Here is a 20,910-nt window from a genome sequence, read left to right on the forward strand (position 1 = left end):
ACTTGAACCCAGGTGTTTGAGACCAGCATGGACAACATAGTGAGACCTCATCTCTATTTTATAGAACAAAATTTTAAAAATAAAAAAAAAAATCAACTTTGGTCTGATATTAGTTTTTCTTTCTTCCTGTTTTCCTTTCCCCATTAGAGGAAACAGGATGGAGGAGGGCAGCAGAGGGCAGCCCCCAGCTCTGGGAGGGGGATAATTTTAGAAGAGAATCCTCTGGCAGAGGTAAGCAGAAGGGAGCAGACTGTGAAATTCAACCTCATACCCTTATTCAAGGGCAAGGGGGTTGGGAGGCGGGGAGGACACGGAATCCAGTTCAGAGATACTGCTCTGTAATTCTCAAACATTATCACACTTCTGAAAAGCCTTCCTATCCTGAAAATGGGTACTTATCTCACTCCCACTATTTCCATAATTTCTTTGCCTGTCCTAGATTTTGTATCCCTCCCTTGAGGCTATCCCATGGTTGTTTTTCTTGCAGTACAATCGACCAGTTTCAGTCCATTTTTCATGCCCTTTTGTCTCCAGTGTTCTGTACCAAATTCTGCTATTTGCCAAGGTGCTTCAGCTCACCTCAATCCCTTTCTGCTCTTCCTAGACAGCCACTCCCTTCTATCACTCAACAATGTTTCCAGCTCCCACAGCTGTTTCCCACCAAACAAAAGTTTTGTTTCTGGCTGGGTGTGGTGGCTCATACCTATAATCCTAGCACTTTGGGAGGCCAAAGCGAGCTGATCACTTGAGGACAGGAGTTAAAGACCAGCCTGTCCGACATGGTGAAACCCCGTATTAAAAAAAAAAAAAGGTTTTGTTTCCTACTAAAACTTCTGTAGAAAGTACCTACAGAACATTCCATCTCTTGCCAAACTTCCATGGCCCATCTGCACCTGCACTTACCTCTCAGGCATATCCTTTAGATACAACGCACCCCCAAAATATCCCAACTTACACAAATCCATTGCTTTGATCTCTTCTATGCCACATTAGAATTCTCTTACAATCTATGCCCACTCTAGAAGACCTTAAATGCAACCAGGTAAGAAATGGAATTTTACTACCTTCACTCTCCCATCCTTTTATTCCAGCCCAATCTGTTATGGCAGCCTACATCTCATAGTCTGAATAACCAAGAACCAACACTGGTTGCTAATGACTTCCATTTCATCTATGAGAAATCCCGGGACTACGCCAACTGAGATGGACCCACACCTGCATATATTTACAGGACTATGGCAGCAAAATAAGAAGGGGTTTTCAGGTCTGGGTATGCCTTGTGAGGTGGTGAGGAAGGCTGCAGTGTAAGGGGCTAAGGAAACAAAATCTGTGGACTTCAGAGGACTGAGTATCTACAGAAACAGATATTGAGCACACAACAGTAATAAATATGAGCATTTATTTGGCACCTGATGGCAATACAAAATCCTGGCAGTGGGAGTGGAAAGGTTATCTCACTCAAATACTTCCATCCTATGTCGACCCAAAGGCAGGACTTGGCAGCAAGGCTTCAAACCACCCAGCTCACAGAACAAATATTTATTGAGCACCTTGACTACTACAGGCCTAGCATTTTGCTAGGGACCATGGGAGATGTGAAGGAAGTTATCTCACACATGAAATGTCTTCAAGGAGCTAAAAATGCCAGCAGATAAAAGCAAAACACATGGAAAAACAAAGTACACATAATAATCCGTGTATATTGTCAAAAGGAACATTTTATCAAAAGGTAGGATTGCAGCTAAGGTTGGCTTGCCCTCTTCCCTCTTTTATTCAACAAACATTTACTGAAGCCCCACTATGTGCCAAGCACTTGGTACATGATGATGAATAAAACAAACAAGGTTTCTGCCCTCACTTACAGGCTGGTAAGGGAGACAGAAATGAACAACTAGAAGTAGCATACATATAAACTGCAATAAGTGCAATGAGGGGAAAAGACAAGATGTGGTGACAGACACAGGAGTAGACTGCTCAGGGACTGAAGGGCCCGGGAACGGTCAAGACTTGAGGAATAAGGACACCACCTGAGTCAAGAGTGGTCGGGGCGGAGAGATGAGAAGGCCCAGGAAGAGGGCAGGAAAAAGCACAACATTAGAAGCTGAGGAGGCCATTCGGGCTGGAGCTTAGCAAGAAATCACCTTTTAATGAGGTTCAAGGGGAAGGCAAGAACCAGTTCTCATAAACGAAGGTGAGAAGTTTAAATTTTAAATGAGGTGTAATAGAAAGCAGAAGGGTTCTAAGCAGGGGGTGACATAATCAGATTTATATTTAAACAACCAAAACCTGGCCAGGTGTGGTGGCTCACACCTGTAGTCCCAGCTATTTGAGAGGCTGAGGTGGGAGGATGGCTTGAGGCCAGGAGTTCGAGACCAGTCTGAGAAAAATAGTGAGAACTTGCCTTAAAAAACAAAAAATCCCAAATAACCAAAATAAAAATAAAAATAAAAATAAAAATAAAAATAAAAACTACTCTGTTATGTGGAGAATAGACTAGAGGAAGAAAGAAGATTTTTTTTTTTTTTAAAGGTCTTAAAGAACAGGGAAGTTTCAGATAAGCAGGGATAAAGGTTTCTAGATTGAAAAATGACACGTATAGCACTGAAATAAAGGCCACATAATATCAAAGGAGAGTTTAATACTGAAGCAGAAAGCAGGAACAAAGAACTACATTACATCTTTGAGTGTTTACGTGATCCAGTAAAGCAGGATTCTAGACAGATTTGGTGGCAGCAGTCAACAGGATGAAATGAAGGTAGAGGGGAGAGATATGAAGCAGGGAGATAGCTAGGAAGTTTTTCTAGAAATCTAGATATGAAGTGCAGGTTGATTGAATGAAAGTGGGAAGGAAAGGAGAGGAGAGGAGAGAGAGAGAGAGAGAGATAGAGTCTAGGGAAACACACCATTCTTCCTGGCCTTCTCTGATGCTCCCCACGAGGCTCATTTCAGTAACAAAGCTCAGAGAAACAACCAATGCAAGATCTTTCAGATTTCCATGGGCAAAGATCAGTAAGATACAGATGCAAGGCAACGTCGGCTGACAGGCTGCAGAGCCTTGAGCCCAAACGAGGCAAGAGTGTCCTTCCACTGGGGGGCCCTGCAGTACTGAAGGGAACGCAGAGGCCGCTTCTGCACACTGCAGCAAGGTGTGTCTCTAGCCATGTTTGCCCCTTCAGAGCCAAAAGATAATGTCTACATTGAATCTGGACACCTTCCAAACTCTCACGCTAGGACAAAAAGGGTGGGGGATATGAATGAAATAAAAGATAGATGATCTCTCAGACATCTTAACTAATGTAATAAAAGCAACTACTAAAGTGCCCTCTACAAAAGCTGGAACTGAACACAAATATGGGGAAGTTATATGCCCTCTCCCATAATGACACTGTGTTTACAACTTCACTTGTCAGGCTCTTCAACTGCAGCTGAAACATTCCTGGCAATAGGTCTGACCAAGGCTGGCTCTACTGGCAGAGGACTTCACAGAAGGGGAGCTGGCCTGGAGTCCCACACTCAAAGGCAGAGATGATGGGCACAGGGAACAAGTCTGGGAGATTCCCACATTCCTGAGGGGGCAGAACAGAAACTGTGCATCCTGAAGATCAAAGGCTCTATCACACCTCCTGTGGTCCAGTGGCTTCCACTTGGCGTGGATGATGGGGAGGTGGCATCATGTGGGAGGGTGTCCTGGGAACAGGTAGAGGTGGCGGCACAGAGTGCTGCAGTATTCAGACATCTCCTTGCACCGGTGGAACTCTGTGCCAGGGGCATAGCCTTCCCGATCCTTGATAAGTGCATTCACCTGGAGGGGCAGAACCAACAGGCCCAAGTCTGAGAATCTCGAGCTTCATGAGAGCAGCACGATGGGAAGGAGAGATGGACTATGAAAGAGCATTCAAGGGAGAAGGAAAGTAGAGCACTGTGGAGACGCACAGGGGTCACGGAGCCCGCCGGCTCACCTTAACCAGCATGTCGGCCACATGCATGTCGCAAGCCCGCTCAGAGAACACTTGAGCGAGGGCCTCGATGTACCAGGAACCGCGTTTGGTGTTCCGCATGGCGGCAGTCCCTGCAACCAAAAGGACATTCATCACAGTGTGAATGCCATCACACAGCTGGACTTCCCGAACTAGACTCGGCCATGGCGTCTGCACCCTCCCCAGTCAGAGAACCCAGCATGAAGAATCCAAGTCTAGGAGGGTACACTCTTTTGAATTATTGGCATACTCTGGAGATACTGTAGGTCTGTTTCCAGACCAGCTCAAGAAAGTGAATATGGTAATAAAGCAAGTCATACAAGTTTTCAGGTCTCCCAGTGTGTATGGAAGTTATGGTTACTATCCTACAGTCTATTAAGTGTGCAACAATATTATGTCTAAAAAATGCATATGCTGTAATTAAAACATACTTGATTGCTGAAAAATGCTAACAGAGGCATGCCAATAGAAAAATGGTGCTGATTTTAGACGCTTGAAGGAGGATTGCCACAAACCTTCAACTTGTAAAAAGCAGCTGAGCATCCCAAATCCAAAAATCTGAAATGCTTCAAAATCTGAAACTTTCCAAGTGCCAACATGATGCTCAAAGAAGGTGCTCACTGGAGTATTTTAAATTTAGAATATTTGGATATGGGACACTCAACTAGTAAGTATAACGCAATTATTCCAAAATCCAAAAAACAAAAAAATCCAAAATCTGGGACCAAAAAAATTCTGGTCCCAACATTTCAGATAAGGGATACTCAACCTGTATCTGCAAAGCATAATAAAGCAAAGTGCAATAAAATGAGGTATGACTCGACTCTTTTGGAACTCAAAGTACCTTTGAGGCAGGCATAGCCGCATATCATGTCTGAGCGCGTGGGCAGTCTCATCTTTGGCAGCTTTTCTTTACCGGCATCACTCTCCTCGCACCCAGGGGATCCTGCGTGGTTCTTTCCATCTTGTTGGTCAACCCCACGATCAGTCTCATCTGTAACAAAGGCAGACAGAGTGGACAATGATGTTACTTCTTCTGTCTCTCTTGGGCCTGTCACAGGCAAGCCCACATTCCCTACAACCTTGAAGGGGGGAAGAGCCATTTCCAGCTGTTGCCTCCAATCTATGGCTGATAAACTAAAAATAAATAAAAAAATAATAAAAATTACTCTCCCAGCATGCATCTGTTACTCAGGGGATGTCTCATACACACCGGGCACCACGCTCAAGCACATGCACATCTGTGTGGTTGGAGCAGTTCCCGTTCTGTGTAAGACAGGGAAAATGCCAAACCAAATACTCCTTGTAAATGGAACTGAAAATCATCTAAGTCCACAACACACTTGTTCGATTAACAGTATGCCTGGGAGTCACAGTGCTTTTTATTGCAATACATAATAAAATATTGATATATTTAATTACATAAACAAGAAAAAACAAGGTAATAAATAACAAATACGGTTACATGTATGCTACATAAAAATCACAACCTCAAACTATCAAAAAAATAATAAAACTAAGTATGATCAGTTGTTTCCAAGGTGGTTTTAGTATCTTTGAAGCACTATTTGTTAATTTCATAAGATAAATTACAGCAAGCATCCAAGATTTAAGAAAAAAAATTTTAATTTATTTTTTAAAATAACTTTTTAAATCTTTTTTTTTTTTTTTTTTAATAGAGATGGGGTCTTGCGACATTGACCAGACTTGTCTTGAACTCCTGGCCTCGAGTGATCCTTCTGCCTTGGCCTCCCAAAGTGTTGGGATTACAAGCATGAGCCACCACACCTGGCCTTATGAAAATTTTAAGAGGAAAAACTTAAAATGGGGAGAATTTGACTATGTTCTCCCAGAAAATTTAAAAAGATCATCCTTATTCAACCTCAGCAGTACTTTCTCAACATACCCTGAGCAGATCCTTGCTCTTGATACAGGCCTTATGTATCCCAAGACAGATTCTTATTTTTGATGATGATGTTTTATTTTGGGTGTGGGCAGGGGTGCTGTCAGTAGAAAGACAGATAGGGAGGACTCTCAGGGCAACACATAAAAAGTAAGAGCATGCTCTATTACAGTACTTCCTGATCCATGCATAAAAAGTAAGAGCATGCTCTATTACAGTGCTTCCTGATCCATGCAACATGGGGGACTAAGGAAGACGGGAAGCTTCAAGAACTGGGGGGAAAAGGACCAAAGCATAGATTTAATAAAAATTGTCAAGCAACTGCCATGTGTTGGGCACTGTCTTACTTTAAGGCCTAGGGATAAAGTGAAGAGAAAATTCCTGCCATCATAGAGCTTACACTCTAGTTTAAAAGCTGATTGGCGCGGGGGGTGGAGCTTTTTATAGACATTAATTATATTAACCAAATACAGCAGGAAGACAGGTGAACTCAAATTTTCAAAGGAACAATTGGCTACTGGTCATTCCTTGAAGGATTTAATTTCAGAAAAGTTAGAGAGACAGAGCCAAAAATTCAGATTACTCCAGAAAAGAGCAATTACTCCTTATCCAGATCCAACAGGGTATTAAATCCCTGGATATAGGAGGAGAAAATGACCATTTAACTGTCATTTTGTTAGTAAAGACGCCTAAAGGAAACAGGCTAAGCTAAAGAGAAAGGAGAATTCCTCTCTCACCTTTATATCACAGATCCATCAATCAATAAATGCCACTGGTTCTTCTGTCACTATATCCTCATATTTGTTTTTTATGTAATACCTACAGTTTCTCAGGCAGATTACTTTTCATCCATTCATTCAACATTTATAAGTGCTACCATGCGTCAGGTAGTGCCCTGGGCCTGGGGATAGAGCAGGGAATGAAAAGTGAAGTTTGTGCCCCATAACCTCTTTCCTTAGTGCAGCCCCCTCCACGGCAACCTTCCTGGAAAAAAAATTCATCACATTATTTCTTACTTAAGCTCCCAACTGTTCCCTACTTTTACCGGCTGATGTCCAAAATCTCAATTATGACTAAAGGTTTGAAATGAGGTGAACCTACTTTGTTATGACCAGCCACATCTCACATACTCATACAGATGCTGTTTTAAAATCAGATCCGAGCATTGGTTTGGGAGGAGGGGAAGCACAACATGCCCTTTGAATCTCAGTGTGCTTATCATGTTGTATTGTTTCCTTCCCACGACAGACTCTAGATACTACTCCACAACTATGTAAATCAAATTACTCTGGGTACAAATGAAGCCGTATCCTATCCACAAAATCTCTTTAAACTACCCTCACTTAAAATGATCTATTCTTACTGCATACTCCTTTCTAAGTATGGTTTGTATCTTGCTAATTTCATGCGTGCTTACATGAGACCTGTGAACTAGTCTTAAGCTACTTCATGTATATTTACTTTATTTTCCTGAGTAACTGGTCTGCTCCTCAGAGAGGCCACACTTCATTCTGCTTTTGTGGCAGTAACTGCTGTAGTCTGAGTCATGTTGCAGGATCTCAACAGACTATATTCTGCGGTAATATCAGATCAGGATGACAATAACATTAGCTATTTACATTTGGCCACACGAGAGATTAAAACAGTAATTATTTGAATGTTTGGACAAAGCGACCTTTGAAGCAAACTATAAGCCCTTTACAGCACTGACCGTGTTTTAAGAGTTATAGCTGGCATATTTTGTGGATGTGCTGTGAGCCACGTACCGAGCTATGTAAGCCCTTAAATGCATAATCTCATTTAACCATCACAAGCACCTTATGAAGTAGGTACAAGGACTATTTTCATTTTATATTGAGCCAACTGAGATGGACGGATGCCATTTAACTTAACTTCACGTAACTAGTAAATGGTGAAGTCAGAATTTGACTCCAAAGTTAGGGCTCTTAATTACTATTATTTTCCTCCAGGATGAGAAGCATGCTTATGTGTCTTTTATCCTCGTCCTGCAGTCCTGGCTCTTAAAGGAGTAAAACAGACTGCATGAGAAAAGAAGGGCAGCAGCAGCTCATGGAAAAGGAAGAGTCAAAGGCCAACACGGATTCTGTTCTGCTATCCTGCATGACCCATGAATGGTAAGAAGAAAGGAGGCAAGAGCAGAAGTGTAGGTAAAAGGGAAGTATATGGAGCAAGTGAAAAGGAGAAAGAGTGAAAGAAAGGAGATAAAACAAGAAGGACGGGGAAAAGACAGATCAGAAATCCATAACTGGAATGAGTAACCAAACAAAGGGCACCGGCATTAATAAAGCAGAGAAGAGTAAGAGTTCTCAGAAAGGAAAGCAAAGACACTGATAAAAGAGTCCTGAGAACAGGATATGGTGGTGCACGGAGAGCTGACCAGCCTGAGAGCCATGGGCTGCCCAAGTCCCAGCACACCCCATGCATTGGGAGACACTTACAGAGCAAGAGAGGCGGTGGCAGCAGTGAACAGAAGGAGGTGCCCAAGGGATCCAATAGCACCTGAGAGGAGCAAACAGGAAAGTGAGAGCTGGTGGGAGGCCGCCCAGGAGCCACCACCCAGGTGCTGGTCTGCCAGGGCACTCACCTCCACGGCAGGCCTGGATGAAGAACATTTTCGGTTTGTTCTGTAGGCTTGGGCAGTTGGCGTTGTCAAAGAGTCGAAAAACCTCTTGTAGCTGCCAGAAAGAAATAAGGAAGAAGGGAGGTTAAGCATTGGGTGGGGCCTCCTGAAGTCTTACACATGCAATAGTCGCCATCACTGGACAGAGGGCAGGCAGGAGGTGAAGCAGCCTGGTTTCAACAGCTGGCTGGTTAGGGTTGGTATCCGCACCTGGAGCAGTTTCCCATCCACACCATAGATGGCGCCCTCCACACCATGCGAGAGGAGTGCTACGATGCAGGAGTCCATAACTCGATGTGCAGGTAACTGCGCAAAATTCTGGAGTTTCTCTTGCATTTCCTAAAAGAAAGGAGGAGTGTAGGAGTGTTGTGCACTAGAGTCAGCACCAATATAAGCATCAAACTTTGGTTTCTTTTTGAAACCTTAACCTATTAGAAGATAAAATGTTTTCTGTGTATTCCTGTGGTCAATGATAAAAGAAGAGACCTTTTGAGAGACTGAAGAAAGCTATGGACTCACCAGAAAAACGCATGTGAGTTCAGACACAATATTCTGAATACAGATTCAGACCTACTGAGACAGGCAAAGAGCTCCTGGATTAAAACAAGGTACTAAAGAAGCGAATCATGAGTAGGTCAACTCTGATTAATGCCCTGTTCATAACCAGATCCTTCATTAGAGCAAGTGCCCTTGTATATAAACGGCATAAGGGTGACTCCAAGTGTAGCTATGAATATGTAATATGCATATTCAGCTACAATAAACTGTTCTGTGACAGCATCATGATAGTAGAGAATAGCAATACTTGTAATGTTGTCTTCTGTCTAAGATTCTAAGTATTTGAGAGAGAGTGATGATGTCTGTATAAAACGCTTTGTTTCAGCAACAGTGCACTATAAAGGAAGATTCTATATCGGGCAGTAATTACATACACAGGCCCTAGGGTCAGATTGATCTAGGTTTGAACCTTGGCTTCATGAGTCGGAACAACTTACTCAGACCCTTGAGACTCCAATTTTCACTTTATAAAAAAAAAAGTTACGAGGACATTTTCTCTAAGTTTGTGAAGATCAAAATGAGATATTATGACAAAGGACTTGGCCTGGGCAACCTAGCAAGACTTCATTAAAAAAAAAAAAAATTAGCCAGGCATGGTGGTGCATGCTTGTAGTCCCAGCTATTCTAAAGGCTACGGTGGAGGGATCACTTGAGCCTAGGAAGTCGAGGCTGTGGTGAGCCATGATTGCACCACTGCACTGTAGCTTGGGTGACAGAGAGACACCCTGTCTCAAAAAAAAAACAACCAAAAAAACCCAAAAACCAATCGCTGTGCCTGGGACACACTGCAAAAAATCTGCCGTTATTACAATGTACACGTCTAATAAATAGTATTTTTCTCAAAGAAATCTATTACTGGTCAATATTGTAGTCCAACTTAAGAACTCTCTGTTCCTGTTTATTTATTTACTTTTTTTTAAGACAGGATATCGCTATGTTGCCTGGGCTTGAGCATACTGGCTATTCACAGGTGCAAGATCACTACTGATGAGTACAGGAGTTTTCACCTGCTCCATTTCTGACCTGGGCTGGTACACCCCTCCTTGGGCAACCCGGTGGTCCCCCACTCCCAGGAGATCATCATATTGATGATGAACTTAGTTTGGACACCTGATCAGCATAGCACACTACAGCCTAGAACTCCTGGGCTCAAGGAATCTTCTTGCCTAAGCCTCTAGAGTAGCTGGGACCATAGGCATGTGCCACCATGCCTGGAGAATCTTGTTTATCTTGTACTAAGTTGTGATACATGAAGACCACTACCTTAAGCATCTGGTCCATCCGTCAGAAAGTTATATTGTGTACCTAAAGAGCATAATAATCGGGCACACATTTTTAAACCTATGCCTAAACCTATGCCTCCCTCTATAATTCACGATGTCTGGGTCTTCTATCTGAGATGGGGCAGAGAGAAAACAAGTTCATTTTATTATAAACTTGAATAAAATGTAATGAAAATAAATAATCTGGGTGGAAGAATTAAAACACATATATTTAATCACACACACTGCCAAAATAAAAAGCACACTTCTATAACACATTGCAGTAGCTCTCAAAGTGTGGCCCCTAAAGCAGCAAGAGCAGCATCACCCAAGAACTTGTAAAAAACGTGAAATTGGGCTGGGCATGGTGGCTCACGCCTGTAATCCCAACACTTTGAGGAGGCCGAGGCGGGCGGATCACAAGGTCAGGAGTTTGAGACCAGCCTGGCCAATATGGTGAAACCCCGTTTCTACTAGAAATACAAAAATTAGCCGGGTGTGGTGGCGGACGCCTGTAGTCCCAGCTACTCAGGAGGCTGAGGCAGGAGAATTGCTTGAACCCGGGAGGCAGAGGTTGTAGTGAGTTGCCGAGATCAGGCCACTGCACTCCAGCCTGGGAGACAGAGCGAGACTCCGTCTCAGAAAAAAAAAAAAAAAAAAAAGTGAAATCTTGGGCCCCAGCAAAATGTGTTTCAACAAGTTCTCCAGGAGGTTCTGGTATGTTAAAGTTTGAGAGCTACTAATTTATCTGTTCGCAATACTTCTGTTTGTAGGTAATTGAGATGCAATTATATAAAATATTTGAAAGTCTGCAATATAACTAGAAATAGATTGGTGTTGTTGAAAAGTATGTGTATTTATTTTCCAAGTAGAAGCCAACCATAATAATAAAAATCTTAAGGTAATGACAGATAATCAAAACATTCTTCCAAGAAAATATAATTTCAAGAGAATACATAACTGTGATTGTTCCTCTGGAGCTGACGCTAATAGAATTTTAATATTTAATACTTAAAGAAGTTAATTTTGCTCAAAGAAGAAAACAAAAATTATACACCTGGGCACCAAATCACGACCTTTTGCATTTAGTGAGATTACGTCAGTAAATAGAAAACAATGTCCAAAAACAGAATACACGCACTTTGTAACCAAACTTAGTAAGACTAAACCATTCAATAAATGGGGATTAGACATTTGGAGGAATTTTTCCACAAGTAGAATAGCTTAAAATAGGATCTGCAGATTTGTTTTTGATAAAATTACAGTACTTCTATAAATAGAGTTCTTAACTCCTAAGTGTATTTTTGACCAGGGGTTGGGGGACACGTTAAGAGAGTAACTTGTGAACCCTCTGAAATTATATGCTAAATTCTATGGGCAGCTGCATTTTCCAGGGATGACCCATAGCTTGTCCCTACATTTTCAAAGCGGTCTGTGACCCAAATGCAAGCTAAAAAAAAAAAAAAACAATACACATGGTAAAAGTAAATTTCCACTTTGAAGAGTACCTCGTTTCCTAACATAGGGTCAATCATAATTCTAGAACTAGTAACCTCATGAAGTAGATGCAATCAAAAGTTGGTAACAAAGAGAAAAGTGAAAAGATTAGGGCAGGGAGAATGCCCATGCTCATTGCAGCACTATGGGGAAGAGGAGTCTCTAAGACTAATTCTACTATTTCCTTTTTTTAAATGGAATTCCTCTCTCAAGTAAAAAAGATTTGATAAGGAAAAGAAAAGAGGATCTTATTTTTTTTGGTTCTGTTTCTTTGCTTGCCAAATAGCTATATGATAAATGAGTTGAGTCTCTAGAGAGATCCCACCAGGAAGAGAGTATTCTGTGCAGATGCCCAGTGCACCAAATTATGACACCCATTGCAACTACCTCGTTTATAACACACACACATTTCTTGTCCACATACTGTTCTCCCTGCCTAGGGTGGCTTCACCACTCCTCTCTGCTTTAGTAACTTCTATCCTTCAAGGCCAGCTTAAGTCCTGCCTCCTCCATTTATCCTTCCGATCATATCTACCTAGGCATTTCTTCTTAGCTATGACAGAGGATATTTTCTCCAATCTTGTTTAGTCCTTAGGAATATAAGAGGACACATTTCCTTTTCTGCTGATGTCAAAACTCCCTCATCTGATCTTTAAAAAAATCTGTGGCAGCTCACATAGTCCCCCATCATAAGGTGCTCGAAGTTCAACTCTACTCAATTCCAGTTATAGAGCAATTTGACCAAAGAATTAGAATCCAATAGGTCACTTAGTATGCATCAGCTTAGCATAAATGGAAATGGTATTTAGAAAGTGAGCTCATCAACTCACCAAATCTACTGACGGTCTCTGAAAAAACAGCAGTATATAGCTGACTTAGTGGCTCAGTATTGCACCTTTAACTATTAGACATCTAAGATCCTTTATCAGCCGCATACAAGTTGAAAAACCAAGACATAATAGATTTCTAGTAAAAGAAATGGCTAGACCAAAACCTCTAAGAAAACACACACAGCGCACATTTTGTTAAGTGACCTGTAGGAATTACGGATGGTATCCTGCCCTTTGTCTCTTTATGCCCAGCAGACTTCTCAGGAAAGCATATAAACTACCTGAATACTTGATGACTGAAGCAGCTGTTCCTGCCGTGGCTTTGAAGCAAGGGTGGATTTAACTACATCGCATGTGCTACAATGGGGAAGCTGGTAAAAATAGCATGCAAAGGACAACACGCAGGTACCTGTGGATGAAACCAGCCTTGCCAAAAATACAGTAAATACATAATTATTCTCACAGGAGGGCAGCTGAGAAAGAGAGATGAAGACTACAGACAATGCTGAATGGAAAACAAAGATCCTCTATCCCAACAGATCAAAGTGAATCTCCTAGAAATTTTAATTTCACCACTGACAACCTCAAAGCAAGTTTAAGAAAGTTCTATTATTCTGGAATCAAAATAAAGAGTGAATAAGAATCTACAAATAGGCCGTTATTGATGCAACATAGAAACCCTAAAGGTCACAAAGTCAGTTGTGCAGTACAGTAACTGAGGTTAATGAGTAACAGCCCATAATGAAAATGCTCACAATTTCTAGCAATCTGGTCCAAAAACAATCCACCCTATGATATGACTTGTGGTTATATAACTATTAAGAATACTTTCCCAGCCAGGCGCAGTGGCTCACACCTATAATCCCAGCACTTTGGGAGGCCGATGGGGGTGGATTACCTGAGGTCAGAAGTTCGAGACCAACCTGGCCAACATGGCAAAACCCTGTCTCTACTAAAAATACAACAATTAGCCAGGCATGGTGGTGCGCGCCTGCAGTTCCAGCTACACAGGAAGCTGAGGCAGGAGAATCGCTTGAACCTGGGAGGCGGAGGTTGCAGTGAGCCGAGATCATGCCATTGCACTCCAGACTGGGTGACAGAGCTAGACTGTGTCTTAAAAAAAAAAAAAAAAAAGTGAAAACCCAACTGTGGACTATTATTACTTTATGAAATCACAACCTGAGATGTCAACACTAAAATGGCTGGCTGGCCCTAATTCTTTCTATTAGATTGCAAGGTGAGAGGCAGAACAGAGTAGAAAAAAAATGTTAAGTAGAGTAGACCAACTTTTAAGACATATCCCAGCAGGCACAAGAGCAAAAGACATCTCTGGTCCCAAAGTGTTGTTCAGTCCTCTAAATTACACGTCAATTTTTCCTGCCTCAGGTACCTGTGCAGTCTGGTCACGCAGAACATGGACGTCATAGCCCAAAAGCTTGAAGAGGGTGACTAGAGTACTGTGGTCCACATCCCCTCCAGAGCGAAATTCCAGTTCTTTCTCTCCAGTGAAGTGCACATTGCTCAACACCAGTGCTAGGCCACGAGGCCGAGACTGCAACCTATAAGCCTGGGGAGGAGAGGCCAGTTAGAGGATGAGCATCTCGATGACAGAAGATTCCCCGGCTAGATTAGACATTTCAAGAAAACAAAAACATTGTAGTTTTCTTCTTAACCCCCAGCAGGTAAAAACAGACAAATGCTCACATAAGGCATTTAACCAGTAACAACTTTCTGACTAATAAGGCAGAAAGGAAATGTACATGCAAACTAAGTTCAGGTTCCCTGGAAGGGTGTCTAATTTCCCAACTCTCTTCCTCTTGTCATTATGCAAAAACTCACCAGCTGGAAGTGTGTTTGATAAAATTCAGGAGTGCAAGGCTTCACCTGAAGGCAGACAGGACCATCTTTATTGTCTAGGGAGTATTCCACAGTATCTGTGGTATAGACAGAAAACCAAAAAACTAGTATCTAACTTAACCACCAATCTTAAAATGTCATTGTAACTTCAGACATCTCTTGGAACTAGGTTTTGATAAATATTGGTCTCACTCCCCAAAACTGTAGGCTTCATGAGGGCAGAGACTCTTAGTTTTAGCTCACTAAAGGATTCTCTGCACATAGCTTGCATGTAGCAGATGCTCAACTGGCTGAATGACTAAATGGGCTAGTTGATAAAAGTCTTGTTCCAATCACTAGGCTGCTCCATCAGCAGGCTGGTGGCCCCAAATGTAGTCTTTTTCTCTTTCAGCTTTATAAAGGCCAATTGAGCATGAACTTCCTGCCTATATACATGCTACTCAAAGGGCCAATTATCATAAAAACTGTTATCTCGGGTGGAAGAGAGATGGGACCACCTATTTATAATACCCTGCCTAGGCGGTGACTCACGCCTGTAATCCCAGCACTTTGGGAGGCCGAGGCAGGCAGATCACGAAGTCAGGAAACGGTGAAACCCGTCTCCACTAAAAATACAAAAAATTAGCTGGGCATGGTGGCGTGCGCCTGTAATCCCAGCTACTCAGGAGGCTGAGGCAGGAGAATCGCTTGAACCCAGGAGGCAGAGTTTGCAGTGAGGTGAGATCGTGTCATTGCACTCCAGCCTGGGCGACAGAGCAAGACTCCATCACAAGAGGGGGAGGGGGAAAACAAAAACAACCTCCTGCCTAAACTGTCCTACTAGCCCCTTAACAAATTCACTGACAACTGTTCCCAGTATAAAATATGTCTCAGCTGGGTGTGGTGGCTTATGCCTATAATCCCAGCACTTTGGGAGGCCAAGGCAGGAGGATCACTTGAGGCCAGGAGTTTGACACCAGCCTGAGTAACAAAGTGAGACTCCTTCTCTACAAAAAATTTAAAAGGGAGCTAGGTGTCGTGGCATGCACCTGTAATCCCAGGTACTTGGGAGGTTGAGGCAGGAGGAGCCCTTCAACCTAGGAGTTCGAGGCTGCAGTGAGCTATGATGGTGCCACTGCATTCCAGCCTGGGTGACAGAACAAGACCCTATTTCTTTAAAAAAAAAAAAAAAAAAAAAAAAAAAGGCTCATGTTAGGGCAAAGCCAGATACCAGACAAGAAAGGAGAAGTCGAACTGGGATCTGGGACACCCCCTCTCCTTTTTTTTTTTTTTTTTTGAGACTGACTCTCACTCTGTCGCCAAGGCTGGAGTGTGGTGGCATTGTGTTGGCTCACTGCAACCTCCGTCTCCTGGGTTCAAGCAATTCTCCTGCCTCAGCCTCCCAAGTAGCCGGGATTACAGGCACCCACCACCACGCCCAGCTAGTTTTTATATTTTTAGTAGAGATGGGGTTTCACCATGTTGGCCAGACTGGTCTCGAACTCCTGACCTCAGGTGATCCACCTGCCTCAGTCTCCCAAAGTGCTGGGATTATAGGCGTGAGCCCCCGCCCCCGCCTGGGACCCCTTTTAGTCCATCAATTCTCACCTGTCGACAGGCGGACCTTCTTGTGAAGTGGACAGGACTCACACACCGGGAAAGGGAGACTCAAGTCGTAGTCACAGCTCAACTGTAAGAAATCAAAACTCATGATGACAGACCTTAGGGAGATGGTCTGCTTCAAATGCAACAAAATCTAGTCTCCCTCACTCTGACTTATAAATTGCTTTCCAGTCAAACTTTCCTTCCCAACACCCCATATTACTAAAGCTTCATACCGGTGGGAGTACATGCTGAAGCCCGGAAAGGGTGGTGAGCAACATATCCTCCAGGTGGCCTTGCTTGGTCTCCCTCAGTGCTTCACAGAAGGCATCAAAAGCTTGGGGACCCCTCTTAGGCAGCAAGTTGAGGAGTTCCACGTTCTGGCTGAAACTGCCCACTTTGGCCTAAGACACAATAATAAAACATGAAATCGTATTTACTTCTCTACCTATAATTCTATTTTTCCACGTGAGTTTCCTAGTAGTGTCCTCATTCATCTCAATAATTCTTTTTACAGGAAAAGATATGTTTATGTGAAGTCCTTCCTGTTATTCTTGAATTATATGTCATTTCTGTCAAATGCTCTATGGTAGAAGGGCACTTCCATTTCTTTTTTTTTTTTTTTTTTTTTTGAGACGGAGTCTTGCTCTGCCACCCAGGCTGGAGTGCAGTGGCGCGATCTCAGCTCACTGCAAGCTCCGCCTCCCGGGTTTACACCATTCTCCTGCCTCAGCCTCCCGAGTAGCTGGGACTACAGGCACCGCCACCTCGCCCGGCTAGTTTTTTGTATTTTTAGTAGAGACGGGGTTTCACCGTGTTAGCCGGGATGGTCTCGATCTCCTGACCTCGTGATCCGCCCGTCTCGGTCTCCCAAAGTGCTGGGATTACAGGCTTGAGCCACCGCGCCCGGCTCTTCCATTTCTTTAGAAAGGTACGACATCCAGCTGGGTGTGGTGGCTCATACCTGTAATTCCAGCACTTTGGGAAGCCAAAGCAGGTGGATCATGAGGTCAGGAGATTGACACCATCCTGGCTAACACAGTGAAACCCCATCTCTACTAAAAATACAAAAAATTAGCCAGGTGTGGTGGCACCCGCCTATAGTCCCAGCTACTTGGGATGCTGAGGCAGGAGAATCACTTGAACCTGGGAGGCAGAGGCTGCAGTGAGCCAAGATCGCGCCATTGCACTCCAGCCTAGGCGACAGAGACTCTGTCTCAAAAAAAAAATAAAAATAAAAAAAAAAAGGAAGAAAGATACGACATCCTTTTAATATTTTCTCATGCTCTGTTCCCACCCCTATGATCAATTTATCTTCTCTCTTTTGCCTCCAGATACCTGGATGAGCTCTCTCATTTCCAAGGTGATGATGTCCTTCTCCAGAAGATGTTCTAACAGTTCACTCAACAACAGCTGTTTGGCTAGCACCACTCGGTTCTTTTTTAGAGTTTCCTGATGGTGAGGATGCATGCCACACACTCCCAATATCCTACAGATAAAAGGTAGAGGGAAAGGCTGTCAAGTACACAATTTGGCACAGAAGAGTGGAGTGGAAGAGGCATGAACAGGAAGAACAAAAAAGAATAAGTCTTCTAATAATCAAGATTATGCATATTTATTGAATCTGGTTAAATCAAAGATGTACTAAGCAGTAACGTATTGATCATTAAGAAAATAATGTCTAATTCCTTATGGTTTATGTTCAGCTGAGATCATCTGAGATGAATGGTCTGACTAGGGGAGGGAAATGTCTAGCTTAAGCAAAATAATACCCCCAAACATACTTATTTATGAGAAGAAATACTTCTCTGATAGACCAATTTTAATTAAGAGAACTATTTCAGAAAACATCTCACATTATTTAAGCTGGTGAAAGTGATAGAAGTTTATAATGATCTTGGATGAGGGCTAAAATAACGCTATGACAAAAACTCAAGCCAACGGCTTTAACAGAAAATAAATGAGGTAGACACTAACTCTTTCACTAATGATATAAACATATAATTACATGTTTTTTTAAAACTTTAAGTTCCAGTGACAAAATGGCACTAGAAATTATCAGAATCCCATTAAGATGTGGACAAGCAGAAAGTATGACAGAAAGTCATAGTGGGTAGGTACTTATCTATTTACTTTAAAAGAGACAGAGTCTCACTATGCCACCCAGGCTGGAGTGCAGTGGCTCTTCACAGGTATGATCCCATTACAGAGCAGCACAGGAGTTTTGACTTGCCCAGCTTTTGACCTGGGCTGGTTCACCCTTCCTTAGGCAACCTGGTGGACCCTGGCTCCCAGGACATCACCACACTGATGCTGAACTTAGTGTGGACACATGACTGGTACAGCACACTACAGCCCAGAACTCCTGGACTCAAGTGATCCTCCTGCCTCAGCCTCCCAAGTAGTTGGGACTACAGGCATGTGCTGTCACCTCCAGCTAATTTTGCCACGGGCTTGCAAAGAGATCAGCTTCTGCTTATAAACTAAAATAATCCTATTGCCAATATATGTCATCTACATGCCTACTTTACATAAATCCAGAGTTCTCTAGCCTGCCAAGTCACATTTTCCAAATATGTGACAACAGGAAGGGTGCCACCTGATAGCAGTGAAGATATAGTAACTTCAGTTTATAACTTCAAAACCTACTCTAAAATGCATCCTGATTTCTAAGGTGTTAAAACAGGAAGGGAGGCCGGGCACGGTGGCTCATGCCTGTAATCCTAGCACTTTGGGAGGCTGAGGTGGATAGATCACCAGAGGTCAGGAGTTTGAGACCAGCCTGGCCAACATGGTGAAACCCTGTCTCTACTAAAAATACAAAAAATTAGCTGAGTGTAGTGGTGCATGCCTGTAGTCCTAGCTACTGGGGAGGCTGAGGCAGAAGAATCGCTTGAACCTGGGAGATGGAGGTTGCAGTGAGCTGCGATCATTCCACTGCACTCCAGCCTGTGCGACAGAGCAAAGACTCCGTCTAAAAAAAAGGGGGGGGGAGGGGAAAAATGTGTATCTTAGAATCAGTGAAATACCACATATCTATGGAATGGATGCACTTGGCTTGGAGATGTTATTGGGTGAGAGATTTATAGTTAGAAGAGGGAAGAGCAGGGTCTTGGAGGAACTGAGAGACCTAAGATAGCAGGTGGGATCCTAAAGCAGACAAAGTGGGTTGGAAGCAGTCAACGAATCTGAGGTTTGGAAAAGTGAGTCTGAAACTCCATTTTTCCTTATTTTTACTGTAATATTTCCGTTACCCCAGACTTTCAGTAAAAACCGGCTACAAGAAAAAAAGCTATACAAAAAAAAAAAATCCATTTAAGAATGAATCACTTTCGAATACATCAAAGCAGTAATAACGATCACATATAACACTGCAGCTGGGATACCAACCAATGGTGCAGCAGATTTCTTCCATTAGTTTACCAGTAGTATTCGCTCCTTAAATTGTTCTCTTCCTCTTTTTCCATGACAGCGTCCGGGAGTCTTCTCTCTGCCTACCCAATTCCTGTTTTCTTTAGAGGGCCTTTGGCCTCTCCTTAATGTTGATATTCCATTAGGGACGCCCCTTCAAAGAGCCTTTCCCTAGACAATCTCACCCATACTTGCAACTTACTGACTTACAGTTCTTAACTCTCTCGAGTTCCAGACTTGAATTTTCAATCAACTCTTTAGTTTTAATCTGAAGCATCAAGTACTCTGCATACCCGCTCCTTCCTCTACTCCATAGTATGAGTCTTAAGCGTGAACATTACAAAAGTTTCCAATCATTTAGAATTTCAGGACAGAACTGGAAGGGGAGGAGGGGTGAAGGGCACCACGGGAGTTCCTACGTCTTAATTCTGTGTCCTTCTGCAGGTTCCCTTTGCGAAGACCTTAATCTTCAGTCTCGAGCAGGAGGCATTACAATGTTCTCCTGGGTGATGCCTGCCATGAAATGAAAAGACCGGGGCAGAGGCATGGACACTTGGAGCCACAGGAACCCCCCTGTTCTGTCAAAAGTACTCAATTTCCAAACCCTGTACTGACTTCTTCGAAAATCTGGTGATTGTATGCAAAGCCATGCAGATCATGATACAGTCGATACAAATCAAATGCACACCAGGCAGAGCACCGAGGTCTGCAGAAGGTCTCGGCGGTTTTTAAGGGGGCAGAGTATAGTCTTTTTATAGTCTCCCTCATAAGGGAGCCAGAGGAAACGATGAAGAATCTTCAAGAGAAGCCAAGAGCGGGCAGGACTGCAAAGAGCTCCCCTTATTTAGAACCTTCGTGGGTTGAACAAAGGGAGGCTAGGGCAGTCTTTTCCCACGAGGGACAAGGCCAAGAGGTCCGCCCGCGGCCCCCTGCGCAGTCAGGCTCGGAGATGCTCGGCGGGGCCTCCCACCCTTGGCAGGAAGCGCGGACAAGGCTGCTTTTCGGGGCTCCGAGGGGAGGGGGCTGCAGGGCCGCACGCCTGGGGCCCACGTTCCCCTTCCCTGGACCCCCCTTAGTAGCCCTAAGATTGTTCCTCACTTACCTGCGTCCCCTGTCAGCGGCCATCAGCTCCTTGTGCTTGAAGGTAGACCAAGACCCTGTACTCGGCGCCGCCATTTCCCGCTTTTCCCGGGCTCTGCACTGTGCACCGCCCACAGCCCAAACAAACGCGGGGCCGTCGCCTCGCCCACATCCCTCCCCCACACGCGGACACACATTGCGCCTGCGCCTGCGCCCCGCCGCGCCCCCACGACAGGCCACCGCGTCCCCCCGCCCGGGGCGTGCGCAGGCGCAGAGCTCTAGCGGCGGCCGCGCGGGCCAATGGGGTGAAGTG

The 20,910-nt window shown here is 43.6% G+C and overlaps 1 protein-coding gene across 4 annotated transcripts; it reads right to left on the reverse strand.

Annotated features, from left to right (window-relative positions):
* Positions 1–1,379: 1,379 nt before the first annotated feature.
* CASP2 (caspase 2) lies at positions 1,380–20,874 on the reverse strand. Of its 4 annotated transcripts, XM_033192444.1 has the most exons (12): positions 20,620–20,758; positions 19,937–20,030; positions 17,445–17,595; positions 16,343–16,510; positions 16,113–16,194; positions 14,508–14,602; positions 14,059–14,235; positions 8,732–8,860; positions 8,486–8,576; positions 4,822–4,971; positions 3,960–4,069; positions 1,380–3,802 (listed from the first exon to the last, which is right to left on the reverse strand). In XM_033192444.1, the coding sequence occupies exons 3-12, from the start codon at positions 17,574–17,576 to the stop codon at positions 3,671–3,673; spliced, it is 1,266 nt and encodes a 421-aa protein (XP_033048335.1). In that variant the 5' UTR covers positions 17,577–17,595; positions 19,937–20,030; positions 20,620–20,758; the 3' UTR covers positions 1,380–3,670. The 4 variants fall into 4 exon arrangements, 3 of the variants coding, with proteins under 3 accessions (XP_033048335.1, XP_033048334.1, XP_033048336.1); XM_033192443.1 differs by lacking the exon at positions 19,937–20,030 and having other exon boundaries at positions 20,620–20,874; XM_033192445.1 differs by lacking the exons at positions 19,937–20,030; positions 20,620–20,758 and adding an exon at positions 19,497–19,918.
* Positions 20,875–20,910: the final 36 nt, after the last annotated feature.

This window comes from Trachypithecus francoisi, unplaced genomic scaffold (genome assembly GCF_009764315.1).
Source record: "Trachypithecus francoisi isolate TF-2019V2 unplaced genomic scaffold, Tfra_2.0 Lachesis_group4, whole genome shotgun sequence".
NCBI lineage: Eukaryota > Metazoa > Chordata > Mammalia > Primates > Cercopithecidae > Trachypithecus > Trachypithecus francoisi.